Consider the following 18,409-nt stretch of genomic DNA (forward strand, 5'->3'; position numbering starts at 1 on the left):
ATTGGAAAATGTTTTTTATTTATAGTTATTTAAATTTATCCATTAGAAAGTGCTGCTTTTCATTGTATAGGTTTGAGAACTAATTGTTTTTCATGGATTGTTAACAGAGGAGCTGGACAAGAGGTGGGAAGATCATGCATCATTGTGGAATTCAAAGGAAGGAAAATCATGGTATGATGACTACAAAAACGTACATTTGGCTTCAGGGTCAATTGTGAGTTGTCAGTCAGTAAAGTTGATCAGCTAACAGAAATTAATTATTGCAACTTTTATATGCACTGTTCTTGCCTAGATTTGTAAAGAATCTATGCAATGAAGCTCTTGCAAATCTACTCTAATTCACATCTATTGATAAGGTACACATTTGAAGAAGTTGACTTTCATACTAATTTCTGTTAACCATAAGTTGATAAGGGGCTGGATGAATATATTAGACTGACTTAATAGTTGTTTTGGACACTAGCCAGTGGAACGGCACCTCTATGAATAAACAATACAAGCTTGCAATGCTGACAATATGGTCTGATTAAGGAGATTTGTGTAACTTTGCTGTTTGTGTTAGGTGTCTATCCGTTGCTCATTAATATGTTGAAATGGTCGCCTTTTAGCTTTTCTTCATCTGAATTTCATTTTGTGCAGTTGGATTGTGGGATCCATCCTGGGCTCGAGGGAATGGATGCACTCCCGTACATTGATTTGATCGATCCTGCAGAGATAGACCTTCTCCTTATTAGTCAGTAAGTAAAATTACTTCCTCTCTCAATGTTTAGAAATTGCAAAATGGATTCAAAAAGAGAATTGAAGCAAACATTTTGCTTTCTCTGATCAAGTCACAATATTCTGACTCAGATTCATACACTGTACATAATGAGTTTGTTAAACAGGTCATTGAATTTTAGGGCTTGAGAGTTAATTTAAGTTTTGTTGGGATTCAGTTGATCAGAAATGCACTTGAGCTTTTCAAATGCAAAAAATGTTGTGGCTGTTGTTTATAGGAACAGAAGTAGGCCCCTTGAGGCTGCTCGCCCATGTGGTTAGATCATTGCTGATCTCTACATCAACTTAATTTTCCTGCCTATTTTCCATATCCCTGGATACCTTATTGAATATGGACCCATCAACTCTCAGCCTTGAAGATTTAAATTGACCAGCATCTGTGCTTTTTGGGAGAGCAGGTCCTTTATTTCCAGTACCCTTTGTGTAGAAAAATTGCATCCTGATTTCTTCCCTAAATTGCTTAATTTTAAGATAAAGGCTTCTTGTTATTGATTCCCCCACTAGAGAAAATAGTATGCTCTGACGAAGGGTCATCCAGACTCAAAACATTGGCTCTACTCTCTCCCCACAGCTGCTGTCAGACTAGCTGAGATTTTCCAGCATTTTTCTGTTTTTAAGAACATAAGAACATAAGAAATAGGAGCAGGAGTAGGCCATCCAGCCCCTCGAGCCTGCCCCGCCATTCAATAAGATCATGGCTGATCTGTCGTGGCTCAGTTCCACTTTCCCGCCCTCTCCCCATAACCCTTAATCCCCTCTCTTATCAAGAACCCATCAACCCGCTTCTTAAAAATATTTAGCGAGGCAGCCTCCACCACTTCAACGGGCAGAGAATTCCAGAGATTCACCACCCTTTGAGTGAAGAAGTTCCTCCTCAACTCCGTTCTAAACCGCCTCCCCTTTATCTTGAGGCTGTGCCCCCTAGTCCTACTGTCTTTTTTGAGCGGGAAGAGTCTCTCCACCTCTATCCTATCCATCCCATTCATCATCTTATACGTCTCAATGAGATCTCCCCTCATTCTTCTAAACTCTAACGAGTACAAGCCTAGTTTATTCAGCCTCTCCTCATAGCTCAATCCCCTCAACTCCGGTATCAGCCTAGTAAACCTCCTCTGCACTCCCTCCAGGGCCAAAATATCCTTGCGCAGGTGCGGCGCCCAAAACTGCACACAGTACTCCAGCTGCGGCCTCACCGATGCCCTATACAGCTTTCTTTCATGTTGCAACGTCCACAGTATTTTTCTTTTATTTTATAAAGAAAATAGTTTATCTACATAGAACATAGAACCCTACAGTGCAGAAAGAGGCCCTTCGACCCATCGAGTCTGCACCGAACACAATCCCACCCAGGCCCTACCCCCATATCCCCACATATTATATCCTAATCCCTCTAACCTATGCATCCCTACATATACCTTATTGATTCCCCACATAAAGGAAAAAAAGAATTGTCTCGAAGACCTTGATTAGATCATCTCTTGCTCTTTTAAAATATAAAAATAAAAGGCAAATTAATGCAACCTGTCATCATAAATTAAGCTTTTAAACCATGGTGCCCTTCTGCTGGGTGCACTGTATTCCTTGCAAGGCCAATATTATCCTTCTTGAGGTTCACTGTTCTAAAAACTGAGTGAAGCACTCCATGTAGAGTCTGACCATTACCTTTTCACTTTGGTATTCCGACTCCCTTGAGCTAATGGCTATTAACTTTTTGTTTATTTTTTGGATCTGTAGACTAGCTTTTAGAGATTTGTGTACATGGGTATCTAAATGACTTTGCTCCTTTTCAGTTCCCAGTCTCTCGCCATTTTCCAATTTGTTCGTCTCAGATCCAACTGGATGATCTCACACTTTCCACACTGAACTCTGCCGCAGTTTTGTCTATGGACTCACCATGACCCTTTTTAAACTTCATTGACACAACTTAATTTAATCTTCTAACTTAGGCATACAGTTCTATATTTTTGTGAGAAATTTTGACTTGACGGCAACTTGATCATGGTTTAGAAGGCAATTATGGGACTAGATTGTTTTTGCAAGGATAAATTATTTCAACTGGATAAGTGAGATCTAACCAGGAGGCACATTAACAAATTCCATGAGGAGAGGATTAGGTTGTTTGCTGGCCAGTTCTTTTTTTCTCAATAACCAATAGGCCTGTGCACAGGTTGTTGCTTTGTGTGGTGAAAGCTGATTCGCTGTATTTCTTTAAGACAGAGATGGACCTGTTTCTGGTAGGGGATAGAGATCACACATAAAAGAAATAGGTACTGCGTAGTATAAACCAGAGTCGGTGAGATCCTTGATCTACTTTTGATTGCCTAAAAGGGTCAGAGAAACCTGTCAAGAACTTCCTTTAAAATTGACCTAGTTTTTTTGCGGTTTGATTGTGTGGCTTGGGATATATATTTGTACCCAAGAAGTTACAACTTTATGGGTCTGGCTAAATGCACCAGTATTTTTATATGAATCTTAAGCTGTGTTGATGTAAGAGTTCCATACCACTAAAGTATTAATGATGTGAATGATGTAAGAAGGAAGATATATCTTTTGTTAAAGTAGTTATAACAGTGGATGCTGGAATCTGAAACAGAAACAGAAAATGCTGGAAAATCTGGATAACCCTTCACCAGAGCTCACAAAGGCCCCAGCTCTGATAAAGGGTCGTCCAGACTCAAAATGTTGGCTCTATTCTCTCTCCACAGTTGCTGTCAGACCTGCTGAGATTTTCCTGCATTTTCTGTAACTATGTATGTAGCTTGATTTAAAGAAAAACCTTTTTTGAAAGCAGAAGTTATTATGTAGCTGCGTTTGTACATGTATAAATTTTCTGTTTTAATTTTACCTTTTAACAGTTTCCATTTAGATCATTGTGGCGCACTTCCATGGTTCTTGCAAAAGACCAGTTTTAAAGGCAGAACTTTCATGACGCATGCGACAAAAGCTATATATCGCTGGCTGTTATCTGATTATGTCAAGGTCAGGTGAGTGGAAACCTGTGCATTTCATATTTAATGTTATTCTTAGTATCAAATTAATAATGCTGTCCCCAAACTTCCCCTTTGCAGTATTAATTCTTTGGCTGCCTTTGCCGACTGTATGCCCTGAAAAGGGTGGCTTCTTTACAGCACTATATTCCAAAATCTTCCTGTATAATGTACTGAAAATTGACAACTACAACGTGCACAAACTACCTCCTTCCTTCCTCCTTTTCCAGTTGAATTTCAGCTGATTTGAAGTGCTCTGTACTTGTCTTCCAGAACACCCTGTCTTTTATCACTTTACAGAAAAGAAAATATTTTTTGAGTTTGGATACCAAATCCTAAAAGTCTGATCTTTTATTTTGATCGCATTACCACTTTTCGAGGTGCGTGTTTAGCTCTTGATTAAGCTTGCGAAGGACATTGTTAATGGCTATTGGAAAGATTTTGAACATTAAAGACATGAAAACCCAGTTCCATCCTTGACCGATATCCATAAATGTATTTTCCACTTTGGCTGCTGGATGACAGCAGCTGAGATCAGCTTAACTCTGCACAAATTGGCTGTCTAACCTGGAATTTCTTGGGAGCTCAGTGCAGTGAAATAAATCACCCACTTCCAGGACTTAGAATTCACAAAATGCATTGTAGAGATTTTCCAACTTTTGTACTGATTTGTGTGCACTCTTAATATTACAATCGATGCATTGGCTCTTAACATGTGTCTTATTTGTGCATTAAGTAATATCTCAGCAGATGATATGCTGTACACAGAATCGGATCTGGAAGAAAGTATGGATAAGATTGAAACCATTAACTTTCATGAGGTGAAGGAAGTGGCAGGTATCAAATTCTGGTGTTACCATGCAGGCCACGTCCTGGGAGCAGCCATGTTCATGATTGAAATAGCTGGGGTGAAGGTATGTATGAAAAAAGTTGCAAATGATAACATGTCAAAATGTACAACAGATGTATCAGTTTCTAAAAGAAAAATGATGGCCTAACATTTCTGTTGTCACCCTGTTGTCAGAACCTTTGAAATCTTTGCAGTACAGAAGGAAGCCTGTGGCCCATTGGGTCTGCACTGGATGTCTGAAAAAGCATTCTATCCAATCCCACTCCCCTGCCTTAGCCCCATATCTGGGCACGTTCTCGCTTTTCAGATCGCAATCCAACGCCCTTTTGAATACCTCGATCAAACCTGCCTCCATCACCCTTCCATGACGTTCATGCCAGACTCCAACCACCTTCTGATGAAAAAATGTTTTCCTTAAGCCTCTTCTCCCCCGCTTGCCCATTGTTCGAATTTGTGCTCTCTAGTTCTTGATGTACTTTTGCATGATAATTTCTCACTATTTACCCTGATCAGCCCCTTCAGGATCTTGAACACCTCTGTCAAACCTCCCTTCGTTTGCTTTTCTCCGATCTCTCCAATCTATCCCTATAGCTACGTTTGGCTATCCCCAGAATCATTCTCGTGAGGCTACACTGTGCTCCCTTCAAAGCCTTCGCAGTCTCCCTCAAATATGTTGCCTAGAACTGAATGCAGTATTCCAGATAAGGTTAACTAGTATCTACCATAAATTCAACATGATCTTCTTATTCTTGTGCTTAATGCCCCTATTAATAAAACCAAGGATACCATACTTTATTAACTGTTCTCTTAACATGCCCTGCCAGTTCTAATGCTTTGTTCCTGTACCTTCATCAGACTTACTCCTTTTAATTTGTATTATCTCTCCACATTCTTCCTGCCTAAATGAATCACCTCACATCTCTCTACATTGAACTTCATCTGACACTTGTTTGCCCAATCCACCAATGTGTCTACATTCTTTTAAAGTTCAAAACTATCACCTTCACTGTTGACAACACTCCCAATCCTCATATCATCCACACATTTTGAAATCATTCCCTGCACGCCACATTAATATATAATAAGAAGAGCAAGGGTCCCAACACTGACCCCTTGGGAACCCCATTACAAACCTTCCTCCAATCTGAAAAACAATCACTTATCACTACTCTCTGTTTCATGTCACTCAGCCAATTTCTTATCCAAGTGCCTACTTGCCCTTTTATTCCATGAGCTAAACTTATGTTCACAAGTTAGTTTTGTGGCACTGTGTAAAATGCATATACATCATATCAATAATATTGTCCTTATCAACCTTCTATGTTCCCACCTCAAAAACTGCAGCAAGTTAGTTAAACATAATTTTTCTTAATGTTATCTCGAACCATAGTTTCCGCAGATTCCCTACCACTAAAGTCAAACTGGCTGCTCTGTAGCTGCTGGCAAGATCTTTGCACCTCTTTTTGAACAAAGGTGTTACATTCACAATTCTGAGTCTTTACAATACATCTTTGTATTATAATACTAGTGGATTTTCTGTGACTTTGCACATAAATTGTCAAGATCAAGTGCTGTCTTCTGGTTAGTTGGATTAGAGAGTGGGATGGGAGTATATCATTGAACTAAGGGGTAGTGGGAGTTGAGATGAAATTGTTTTGAGGGGTTGGGGGGAGAGCGTGGTATGGTTAATTTTCATAGAATCATAAAACCCTACAATGCAGAAAGAGGCCCTTCAGCCCATCGAGTCTGCACCAAACACAATCCCACCCATATCCTTACATATTATACCCACTAACCCCTCTAACCTACGCATCCCTGGACACTAAGGGGCAATTTCTTAGCATGACCAATCAACATAACCCGCACATCTTTGGACTGTGGGAGGAAACCGGAGTACCTGGAGGAAACCCACACAGACACAAGGAGAATGTGCAAACTCCACAGAGACAGTGACCCGAGCCAGGAATCAAACCCAGGACCCTGGAGCTCTGAAGCAGCAGTGTTAACCACTGTGCTCCCGTGCCACCCCAATGTTAGGAAGTACCTGACTTTAAAAAAAACACTGACCATTGCTCTATGTGAGACTGGTATTATTGATGTGGATGTTTTTATAATAAGATTTTTCTTCAAGTCAGATTGACGTGGGAGTTTTCAGTACATCATAGAATAGAATGTTGTGACCTACCTTTTTTTTAAACGTATAATGGATTTAGCTCATAACACCTGGACAGAACTGTCTTTTATTTCAGTGTCTATAAAACTCAGTAACTGTCAATATATTTTTTTTAATCGCTAATTGTTTTCATGCAGATTTTGTACACTGGAGACTTTTCACGACAAGAGGATAGACATTTAATGGCAGCGGAGATTCCCAGTGTCAGACCTGATATTCTTATAATAGTAGGTTGCCTTTTCTTCTTCATGAAGATTGTAATACAAAAGCTATACAAAACAAAAAATAAAATCAGTAAGTTTTGCATCTTACTTCTGATGCACAAAGGTGTGTATGTTAATGCTTAGAAGAGAAGGAAAATTTTTGAATTGCAATGTGTAAAATTCATTATTCAACTTTTTTATTTAAATTATGAAGGATTTACTCATTAGAGTGTCTTTTTTTTCCCCTGCTATTTTTACCTGAGCAGTTCCATTAGGCTTTTGTCTCTCATGGTAATTCTGTAAGATTTTAAAATTTCAGGTCCTAAATATTCTGTGGTTGAATTGACTGTAAAACATTGGGCCAAATCTTGCTAGAGTAGGTCATCTTGCCCAATGTGCAGTTAGACTTTTGGAATTCGCCTTTTGACTTAAAAATATTTTGAGCCCCAATTTGTTGGAAATGCAATACTGGCTTTAGGACCTGGGTGACCACAGGACTAATAGTATCTCTCTTTAACCAATGAGATTTAAGACTTGAGAAAGTATTTTGAGTAGGACTGTCTCTTGAGTTTTTGTTTCTGCTCCAATCTGCAGCCATAGAATGCAGACTCATTTCATATTCAGTTCGCAACATAAGAAATAGGAGCAAAAGTAGGCCGTACAGCCTCTCAAGCCTCCACCACTACCAAGTATGATCATGGCTGATCATCTACTTTCCCATTCTTTTCAGTTTCTTTACTGTACTAACTGCTATTTTTCATGCAGGAATCCACATATGGTACCCACATCCATGAAAAACGTGAAGAGCGTGAAGCTCGATTCTGCAACACTGTGCATGACATTGTAAATCGAGGAGGACGTTGCCTCATTCCTGTCTTTGCTCTAGGACGTGCGCAAGAGCTGCTGCTGATTTTAGGTAAATGTTATAAATCTGATTTATCTCCCCATTCTTGTTATTTTTTTATATAAGTTTGAACCAGTATGTGGGGATATTTCAGGGTGGAGGTATCAGTCTTTGCCCCAGATACACATTCTGCATTTTTGACACAGATTCAGACCCTTCCACTTCTGTCCCAAGTTGAACCACACTGTTTCAATCTTGACAGTTTTTTCTATCTGGAATGGAGCATCTGACCTTGTAACTTTTCATTCACAGAGCCTGCCTGTTTTTAACCTCATAACATTGCCTGCCTTCACATCTGCCATTGTCCAATTGTTGTTGAAGCTCTTATTTGTCCCTGATTGCACTTCCAGAATTGACTACTCCAATGTTCACCACGCTAGGCTCCCATTCTCCATGAAATATAAACTTCATTTAACTTTGTGAGGCAGCAATGCTAACCAGTATGCCACCATGCCTATAGAGTCAGGGACTGGGTTCCATTCCTGGTTTGATCATTGTCTGTGTGGAGTTTGGACATTCTCCCCATGTCTGTGTGGGTTTCCTCCGAGTGCTCTGGTTTTTTCCCATACTCTAAAGATGAACGGGTTAGGTGGATTGGTCATGCTAAATTGCTCCTTAGTTTCAGAGGTACTAGCCGGGGCAAATGCATGCGGTTGTGGGGATAGAGCCTGGGTGGGATTTGGTCAGTGCAGACTCAATGGACTGAATGGCTCCTTCTGCACTGTATGATTCTATGATCATATCCTGCCCCACCCACCATCACTCCTTCCTGACCTGCATTTACTTTGGGTCTCCCTAAAACTTTAAATCCAAAATTGTCATCCTTTTAAATCAATCCAGGCCTTGCCCTCTCTTTTTCTGTAACCTCTGGCTTCAAACCTCCCCCATAACTCTATTCTTTTAACTCTTGCAACTTGTGCAGCCCTTCTTCCCTTCATTCTACCATTGATGGTTCAACCTTTAGCATACTAGGCCCTGTGCTTTCATTCTCTCTCCAAATCTCCCTGCCTTCAATTTTATTTGTACCTTTAAAACCCTTCATAAAACCCAGCTCTTTGGCCAAGCTTTTAGTTATCTGTAATATCTGGCTTGGTGTCCAGTGTGTTCCTTATATCACAGTTTGTTGAGAATTCTTTGAAAGTATGTGGAAGACTGTATCTATTTCACATAACCTGACCTTAGCTTCTTGCCTCCCCTTCCCCATCAAATGTTCTTTACCATTGGTCAAATTGAAGGGATATCCCATTCATCTACATATGAGTAGACATATAGGAAACTTCAATAAGATTGTGGTTTAAATTGACACTGTGTTTGACTTAATCATACCCAGCATGTACTTAATCATTCTGAAATAAAAAGGCTTGGATACAGGGGAAATGAAAGATGCAACAAAACAGTGAAGTTAAAAAACCTTCTACTTAAGCGTTTACTTTTATGTGCAGATGAATATTGGCAGAACCATCCTGAGCTGCATGACATCCCCATTTACTATGCCTCATCCCTGGCAAAAAAATGTATGGCTGTATACCAAACCTATGTCAATGCCATGAACGAGAAAATTCGGAAACAAATCAGCATCAACAATCCTTTTGTCTTCAAACACATCAGCAACCTAAAGGTGAGACAGTTGTTGTTAACTGAATTTAGTCAGGGTAAGTGGAATTTTTTAATGCAGCAAGAAAGCTATGTTTTTAAAATTTCAATGCGTTATTTTCAAAGCAAAGTTAATGGAGACTGTAAGATGTGATAAATTGAGGACTGTTGGTTCCAAAACAGACTGATTCCAACCCACCGCCTAGTTCTTACTCAGTGTATGTCTCAAAGTACTTATGATGAGTTGGCACTAAATAAATAGATGTATTGACAGGCAATACTGCTGCTGGTTAGGGAAATTGATGAAATTAATTCAATGATATCTGTTCTGATAAACTTATGTAGAATTCAGTTTTTTCTGTAAAATGCAACTGCTGAACAATAGATTTTTTTTTAAAGTCTGCTGATTAGTTACATAGAGATGATTGGAAAATGACTGAAGAGGTGTGGAGGGGAAACTTTATGATGATTATCATTGCTTTATTTCTGACTGGGTTCTTTTCTTTTTGAAGAGCATGGATCATTTTGATGACATTGGTCCAAGTGTGGTGATGGCCTCTCCTGGCATGATGCAGAGTGGTTTGTCCAGAGAACTGTTTGAAAGTTGGTGCACTGATAAGAGAAATGGGGTCATTATTGCAGGTTACTGTGTTGAAGGCACCCTTGCCAAGGTATGTAAACTTCCAAAAGAAAACTTGTCGAATTATTTCATTTGATTTTAGTTTACTGCCTGAGTGTTTTTAACTTTTTTGTTATCAGGAACCCAAACTACCCAATGTTTATTAATAGTGTCACAGACCAGTTTGACCTTTAGCCTCAGTGAAAAAGAACACTACTCAAAGTACTCATTTGATATTTATTCAAATTTTAGATGAAAGGCAAAGAGAAGAACAAAGTTAATAGAGTTCTGATGAAAATTCATATTTGCCTTGAAATGTTAATTCTGTTAACTGTGGGCATTAGCCGGTCTCCAACTGTTCTATATATCAGAACATTAAAATAAAAGCAAAATACTGTTTCTGTCTCGACAGGTGCTGAGTGTATCCAACCCTTTCAATTCTTACTTCAGATTTCCACCATCTATAGTTGGAGTCTGGCCAATCTCCACAGTTAGTTTCATGTCAAGTTTCCAGTGTTGGCAATTGCCTGCACAATGTGCTGAGTGAAGAACTTAAGCATTTCTGCTGTGGATGGGAAATTAGTTGGGAATTGGCTCAAGTTGCAGAGCTGTAGAGAGATATTGCCACATCTCTTGTATGCAGGTTGTCAAAGAGCCAACTTGGCTGTTTCATGGGAAAAAAATGTCAACTCTGATTGTGACCTTTGTATTGAAACAGCACTGTAGCCACCTTTGTTGTTGATCACTGGCACAAAGCAATAGATGGTACAATGTCTCCATCTTGTGCTGGACTTCAAGTCAACAGTGATTCATAACCTCTCATTAGATCATCCAGAAGGTGGTCCTTTGTGTATACCTAACTCACAGAATCACAGATTAATACAGCATGAAAACAGGCCTTTTGGTCCATCCGGTCCATGCTAACCATGGTACCCTCCCAGCTATTCCCAATTGTCAACGTTTGGCCAATATCCCTCTAATCCTTTCCCATTCATGTATTTATCCAAATACTTTTTAAATGTTGCAATTGTACCTGCGGCAACCACATCCTCTGGCAGTTCATTCTGTATATACACCAAGATCTGCATGAAGAGGTTGTCCCTCAGGATCCTTTTAAATCTTTCTCCTCTCACCTTAATCCTATGCTCCCTAGTTTTTAATTCTCCTACGCTGGGAAAAGGACTCTGGGCGGGATTTTCCAGAAGTGGTTGCCCTGAGACTGGAAAATCCCACCCAAAGTCAATGGACCTTTCCATGGTCTGCCCCTTGCCCACTCCAATTTCCATGGTGAGTGGGACAGTAAAATTTGCCCCTTTGTACATTGATAAGAAATTAAACTGAGGTCCTATCTAGCTGTTTCAAATAGTTAATCATCCCATGATAGGATTTGAAAAAAAGCAAGGAGCTCTAATGCAAAAATTCTTTCCTGAACTGGTATTGCAAAAGAAGTGAATTTAACTGACTCAATTGATTAACATGTTGTAGTTTGTGAGTGTGGATGTTGTGCTTGCTTGCAAAATACCAGTCGCTGGACTCTAAAAGTAAATAACTATGTAAAGCATTAATGAAATAATGGAAGAAAAATTAAATGGTAAATTTTAGGCCTAACATGGTTTCATGACGATAAAAGAAATGGGGTTCTAGATGCATCAACACACTGATAACATGATGTGTCCTGGATGCCGTCGCGGCAACACAATGACTGCTGGCAAATTATGTGTGAAATGCTAATTTTATGCCATTTTCACATGAGGAGTGCCAGCCTACAATCTTGCCTGCCATTTATGCCATGCTGTTGCTGCAGCATGGTCGGAGATTTTGATAGCCAGCCAAATCTCTGTTCACTGCAGTGGGATGGGAAAATCCCACTGGTGTGAATGGTAATAAGATTCCAGCTCATATCCTCCTTTAGTCCCACACAGCTGAATATGACGTTAAACGACATGAGGAGGCGAAGAAGGTGGAAGAAGTGCAATAAGAAGCGGACGAATAGGGACATGAAGGAGGCTGATGTAGACAGCCCCATTTATCACCAGACCCAGAATATTTATCTGACTGACCATCACATCATCCTCTTCCTGAGAACACAAGAATAAATAGCATCAGAAACTGCACATTCTAATCCACATTTATAAATTTGAATGATGCCAATTATATAAACACAAATAATAACCCTCATGAATTGCCCGAATGCCAGAGGCTCAGATAATCGCACTTTGTAGCTGCAGTTTTGGTAGTGGAAGGTTTTTGATCTCTAGTTGAGGATAATGCAGATGGTCTTTGGAGATCAACTTCAGACAGACCTGGGCCTAGAACTCTGGGTTTCAGACTGCAGCATTCCAGGTTGGGCTGCACCAGTCTCGGCTGGGCTGGCAGACGGACAAAACAAGGTCACTGGAGAATTGGCAAGTATGGGAGCATGAATGCTGCCATCCTGAGAGAGGAAAGCAAGTTTATGACCCATATGGAGCCATTGCCACTCTTTGGGGGGCTGCAGCCTCAGAAATCTATTACCCTGTTAAAGAACAGGGGTGGACAGCTGTGATACCCTGTAAGTCCCTCTGAAAGCAGTATGTAGAGCCAGAATGGCAGCAGTCTGATATGGTGCCTCTTTCAGTGAGACTGTTAAAATAATCTTACTGAATAAGCTTTGGGAGATGTGTACATACAAGGGCATATATATCACTTTTGATTATTTTGTAAACTAAGTATCTTTTAAACAGTTTTTGGTTTTGCAGAAGCATCTGCTTGTCACAGTAACAAAAACACAGGAGGTGCTGAATCTTTTTTGTGTAAATATGGACAATAATGTAAACTTTGTGTTTTTTTAATGATTACTCGGCACGGGTGATGTTGTATTATCAATATTTCTATTTCTTCAATTGCAGCACATTATGTCAGAACCTGAGGAGGTAACAACCATGTCTGGACAGAAGTTACCACTGAAGATGTCAGTAGATTATATCTCATTTTCTGCACATACAGATTACCAACAGACCAGTGAATTTATTCGCGCATTAAAACCACCACATGTGGTTAGTACTGAACTGTAAAATTATTTAATTTATATTTTGTACATCTTACGCCCTGCCCCTCCCCCCCATCCAGCTTCCTGCCCAACATTTCTCCTTCTCTTCCCCTTGTTTCTCAAAGATGCTGATTCCGATGGGAGTACATTTTCACAATTAGAGGTATTGCTGCTGTCAGCCAGTTGGCCAGACTTTATGTATGAGCCCAGAATATGAATCATTGGTTGGGGTGGGTTGTTTGGTTGGTTGGTGTGAGGGTGGGGGGTGCAGTTGGGAGTTGGTTGGGGGATTAGCAGACCTGTGCTTCACTAACCTAACATCCACATATTTGGAGTCAGAAATCATGGCTGATTTTCTTCTCTCACATCTAAGCCAGGTATTCAGTTTCTACTACCTTTCCCTTAAGGATGACCAGATTGGGAATGTATTATATTGTCTTATTTTGAACATATTATATTGTCTTATTTTTCCCAAACATGAAATAAATAGATATTTTGCGTTTAATCAGAGAAATGAATATATATGCTATGTGCTTTTGTTGTAAGATGCTGCACACTGTTTACATTCTATTTATAGCCATCTGGGATTTCTTTGCAGTTGCTTGTCCACGGTGAACAGAATGAAATGGCCAGGCTGAAAGCGGCACTTATCCGAGAATATGAAGACAATGATGAAGTTCATATTGAAGTCCACAACCCACGCAACACTGAAGCTGTAACATTGTACTTCAGAGGTGAAAAATTGGCCAAGGTAAAATTTAATTTCTTTTCTAATGGGAAGGCTGTATTTGTCCAGTAATGCCAGGCTAGAGAATTTCTTTTTTTTTCTGGTGTTCTAATATTCCTGCCAGTTCCCCCTTACTTTCTCCTGTTGCAAGCATTGACTTTGATTTATATTTCATTCAGTTATTAGGCACCCTATCTTACTTCTTTGAAATGAGTACAAGGACAATTTCAGGATAGACCAAGATTGAATCTGGGAGATTCTTGGTTTACATGGTCCGCCTGCTGCAGGATCAGTTCCCTGAGGCAATCAAGGCGGCTTTGGGCATTTTATTAAATATCAAATCCAGAGATAATTACAAAAGTGCTTCTGTTAGTTGAAATAGCAGCTGGAATTTGATTATACTCTTAATGCTTGTATTATACTGAGATTTTGGCACCAACTTCATGTTAGCGTGTATATAAATTTGATTGCAAGATTTTAGCATAAGATATCTGACTTGCCCTCCTAAAGCTATGTAAGTAATTAGTCTGATGCTGGAGTAGTGCTGCATGCTAGAATTTGTCATCACATGTATTGAAACTAATCTAACAACTGCTAAAGACCTATAAGCTTCCTGTGGATGCTAGTTGATTTTTTTGCTGTATTGAGTACTATGTACTGCTGAGTGAAATTGGCCATGAATACTTGTTCTTAGAAAATTGGAACAGCACTGTACCTGCATAGTCATGTGTGACGCATTAAGCCACATATATATGCCTGCGAGAATCTTCTGGTACTTTGCATTTAATCAAATCAGCGTAGCATTGACTATGAGTATTATAATCTAGCAAGATCAGGTGAGATGGTGCTTTTTTTTCAAAAATTTTTAAAATTTTTGTTACAGTGACCCAGAAAACAGCAAGGACTTATTGTGCTTTTTTTTTAAATACTTCATTCTTCTCAAGTTGTGTGCATAGCCTCTCGGTAGTATTTCTCCAATTGAATTGCAGTCACTAGGGAATAACTCGTGCAGTTTTTATTTTTCACTTTTTCGTTGCTTCAGTGTGATCTTTTGAATAATGCATTTCTCAGTATCCGGTACCTTACGGAGTGCAGTGGGTGAAGTTTTCATTTTTAGGTTTATTAATTTCTATCTAAATCACATTATTGATTTGCATTTGAATTGTAAAATGTTATTGCTCAGAAGCATTACCAAGGCCAGAATACTGTGAACAGCATAGGACAACCTTTCCTAATTAGTAGAGAGAGTGCACAATCCCTTTTGTGCCTCAATTCTATATCCAAATGAATTGAGAAGTATAGCTGGCTGTATATTCATATTAGATGGGCTCAAACACTTCTAGCTGTAAAGGGGAAGGGTGCAGATGATAAGTATTCAAAATACCATACGGCATATCAAACTTAAACTCATTAAATAAAAATTCAACTTGGCTTACATTTGTAGCTAAATTGAAACTAGTTTCAAATAATATTTCTAAACCTAAACAGAAGCGGCACCAGCAAATGAAAGATAATTCCAGAAATGGCAAAATTGGTTCATGGACCCCTTTCCGTTGACTATCACTTGGCTCTTAATTCTCTTTATGAATTTCTGTAATTATATAATTTCTGTTTACTTTGTTAAGTTGCAGATTTTCTCAGTCCTTTATTTACTGATGTTCGGAGCATTTAGTAGTTAATTGACACTTGGTTTGGAAAGCAGGCAGAGAGAGTTGCATCCTTCTGATGTTTGTCAGGTTATGGTTAAAAGAAAAATCACATTTTGAGCTTAATTATTTAATTTTTGGCAGGTCATGGGCTGCTTGGCAGATAAAAAGGCTGATCAAGGTCAAAGGATTTCAGGAATACTTGTAAAAAGAAACTTCAACTATCACATACTTATTCCATCTGACCTATCCAGTAAGTACATGTATTTTCAACATAATTTCCTCTTCACCTGTTTATTCAAGAAGGATGTGAAGTCTTTTGAAAGGATATAGAAAACGTTCATAAGAATAGTTCCAGGAATCAAAGGTTCAGTTACGTGCTTAGATTGGAGAAGCTGGGCTGTTCTCCTTGGAGCAGAGAAAGTTGAAAGGGGTTTTGATAGAGGTGTTCAAAACCATGAGGGCTGTGAACAGAGTAGATTGAAAGAAATGGCTCACATTAGAGGAAGGGCAGAAAACCAGAAGACAACTTTTTAAGATCAATTGCAAAGGAATTAAAGTTGATATGAGGAAAAGCTTTTTTATGAAGCAAACAGTTAGAATCTGGAATATAGAACCTGAAAAGATTCAGTTGTAGTCTTCAAAAAAGAATTAGATGCACAGCTGAAGGGGAAAATTTGCAGAACTACAGAGAAAGGATAGGAGAGTGGAATTAGCTAAATTGCACTTGCAGAGAGCCAGAATGGACTTGGGGGGAGGGGGGGGGTGGTGTGAAGCAAATGGTTTTCTGCTGCACTGTGACTATTCTAAAATTTTGTTCTATGATTTGGGAGTTTAAGGAAAGACAAAGGGAGAAAGGTATTACTGTTAGCTGTAACTTTGTCCCAACTTTTCTAGAAACAGTTTAATGCCTTGTTAAGTCTGTGAATAATATGCAGCCGGCTCCTGGCTGAGACTTGGTTAATGATGAGACCATTATTTTTCAGTATTCTGACCTGTTTTAATCCAGTAGTTTGGCCACACATTTTATTCCATTTATTCAAAGCTAGCTACCTAATTGTCAGATTAGAGAAATCCAGATACCACAAACCTTAACAGTCCGCTCTCAGAAAATAAAATACATTTTTAAATGACTTAGAAATTGATGGAGGACATTGAGAATTGTGATGTTACACAAGTTAATTTGCATCAATTTATTTTAGTTTTATCACGTCCCGAATGCAAAATGTTGGTTTACTAATGTCTTTCAGGAAAGGGAAACCCATCACTCTAAGCTTGATTTGCATATGATTCCAGCCCTACACTGTGTTTGATCCCCTAAAGCTCTCAGGGGTAACCCACATCCTGAGAACAAACATTTTTTTTAATGAAAACCCAAAAACATCAGAATTTGGATTCCTGTTGTTCACTACTATTTCATCTCACTAATCTGAAAAATACTCAATTTATCCTTATTCTTTGTGTGTAGCTTCAACACCTTAATGCAATACTGCATTAGATAGCTCCGCTCAAACTATAGGTTGTATTGAAGAACAATGGAAACGAAAGCCACTGGTGAACAGGGAACAGGAATGGAATTTGACCCATTTAGAAATTTCCTGGGAACATCACTGCTTTGAACTAGCAAAATAATTACATGCAAATTTGTTTCAAACTCTAAAATAAAACTGTCTGTAGACAAACTGTTTCTGTCTTTATATGGTTGATCTTTCTGTAATTCCAGAATCTTATTAATGTTTGAAGTATACAAGCTCAAAATATAAGCTACTATCTTTCTCTCTTTAACAGATTATACTGACTTGGCAATGAGCACAGTGACACAGACCCAGGCCATTCAGTACTCAGGATCTTTCGTGCTATTGGCACAACACCTCCAAACTCTTGCAGGTTTGTATGTAACTCTGTCCCGTTTTTTTCTCGCCCTCCATTTCTCTGAAGCTGCTAACTTCTGGCTGTTGGTCACCTTTCCTTACCTTGCATTATCAACATTCTCACTAAAGTCTGGGCGGTGAATATCAGCAAGTCATTCATTTGGGGATGATACTAGAGACAAACTTGATATTTCTTGGATTATTGGGATTTGCAATAAAGCATTTTTCTTTGCCATTGTTTGAAAAATGACTTGCAGATGGTAACCTTAGAATCCCTACTGCACAGAAGGAGGCCATTTGGCCCATCGAGTCTGAACCAACCATAATCCCACCCAGGCCCTATTCTCGTAACCCCACACATTTACCCAGCTAATACCCCTGACACTGAGAGGCAATTTAGCATGGCCAATCAACCTAACCCACACTTTTTTGAATTGTGGGAAGAAACTGGACACCCGGAGGAAACCCACACAGACACAGCAGTGACCCGGAATTGAACCTGGATCCCTGGTGCTGTGAGGCAGCAGTGCTAACCACTGTGCCACCATGCTGCCCCAAAATGCAAACCAAATCTGGCAGCAGGGGAATGGTAAGCTTGTCTGTAATTGCAAAGAGAACATTCACATGTTCGCTTTCCGAATAGATCACCAGGTTGCAGGAACCTCTTTTCATTTTACTTTTGTTGCCCTGGATAAGAAATGCTGTGGTCAGTTTTTACTCCTCCATTGCCTCCTTAGGTAATTACCTCAACGCAGAAAGCGATCAAAATGGAATATTCTGCTCCATATGTCTCACCATTACATCAGACAGTACATTTTATGTACTCAGTCAGCAAGGAAGCAAATTTCTGTATCTCAAGACTATTTCTGTCAGGGATGACACGTGGGATTGTATCTTGATAGAACTTGGTTCAACAAATCTGATGTACAAAAAATATCAGTTTACACTACCTTAGAATTCTAAATGCTGTATGTATTTAAAGATCAATTCTTCAGTTCTAATTGTTGCCTTTGAAAGAAGAATTGTAAGTA

The 18,409-nt window shown here is 39.2% G+C and overlaps 1 protein-coding gene across 1 annotated transcript in view; it reads left to right on the plus strand.

Moving 5' to 3' along the window:
- Positions 1-18,409, plus strand: part of cpsf3 (cleavage and polyadenylation specific factor 3) — a 31,699-nt gene that overhangs the window by 937 nt on the left and 12,353 nt on the right. The window contains exons 2-13 of the mRNA XM_080192132.1: positions 108-171; positions 640-737; positions 3,633-3,761; positions 4,501-4,678; positions 6,925-7,014; positions 7,756-7,906; positions 9,337-9,512; positions 10,000-10,158; positions 12,995-13,141; positions 13,733-13,885; positions 15,652-15,760; positions 17,296-17,394. Coding sequence (XP_080048258.1) covers positions 108-171; positions 640-737; positions 3,633-3,761; positions 4,501-4,678; positions 6,925-7,014; positions 7,756-7,906; positions 9,337-9,512; positions 10,000-10,158; positions 12,995-13,141; positions 13,733-13,885; positions 15,652-15,760; positions 17,296-17,394 — 1,553 coding nt within the window. The remainder of the gene's footprint in view (positions 1-107; positions 172-639; positions 738-3,632; positions 3,762-4,500; positions 4,679-6,924; positions 7,015-7,755; positions 7,907-9,336; positions 9,513-9,999; positions 10,159-12,994; positions 13,142-13,732; positions 13,886-15,651; positions 15,761-17,295; positions 17,395-18,409) is intronic.

This window comes from Carcharhinus amblyrhynchos, chromosome 7, assembly GCF_965287045.1.
Source record: "Carcharhinus amblyrhynchos chromosome 7, sCarAmb.v2.hapA, whole genome shotgun sequence".
NCBI lineage: Eukaryota > Metazoa > Chordata > Chondrichthyes > Carcharhiniformes > Carcharhinidae > Carcharhinus > Carcharhinus amblyrhynchos.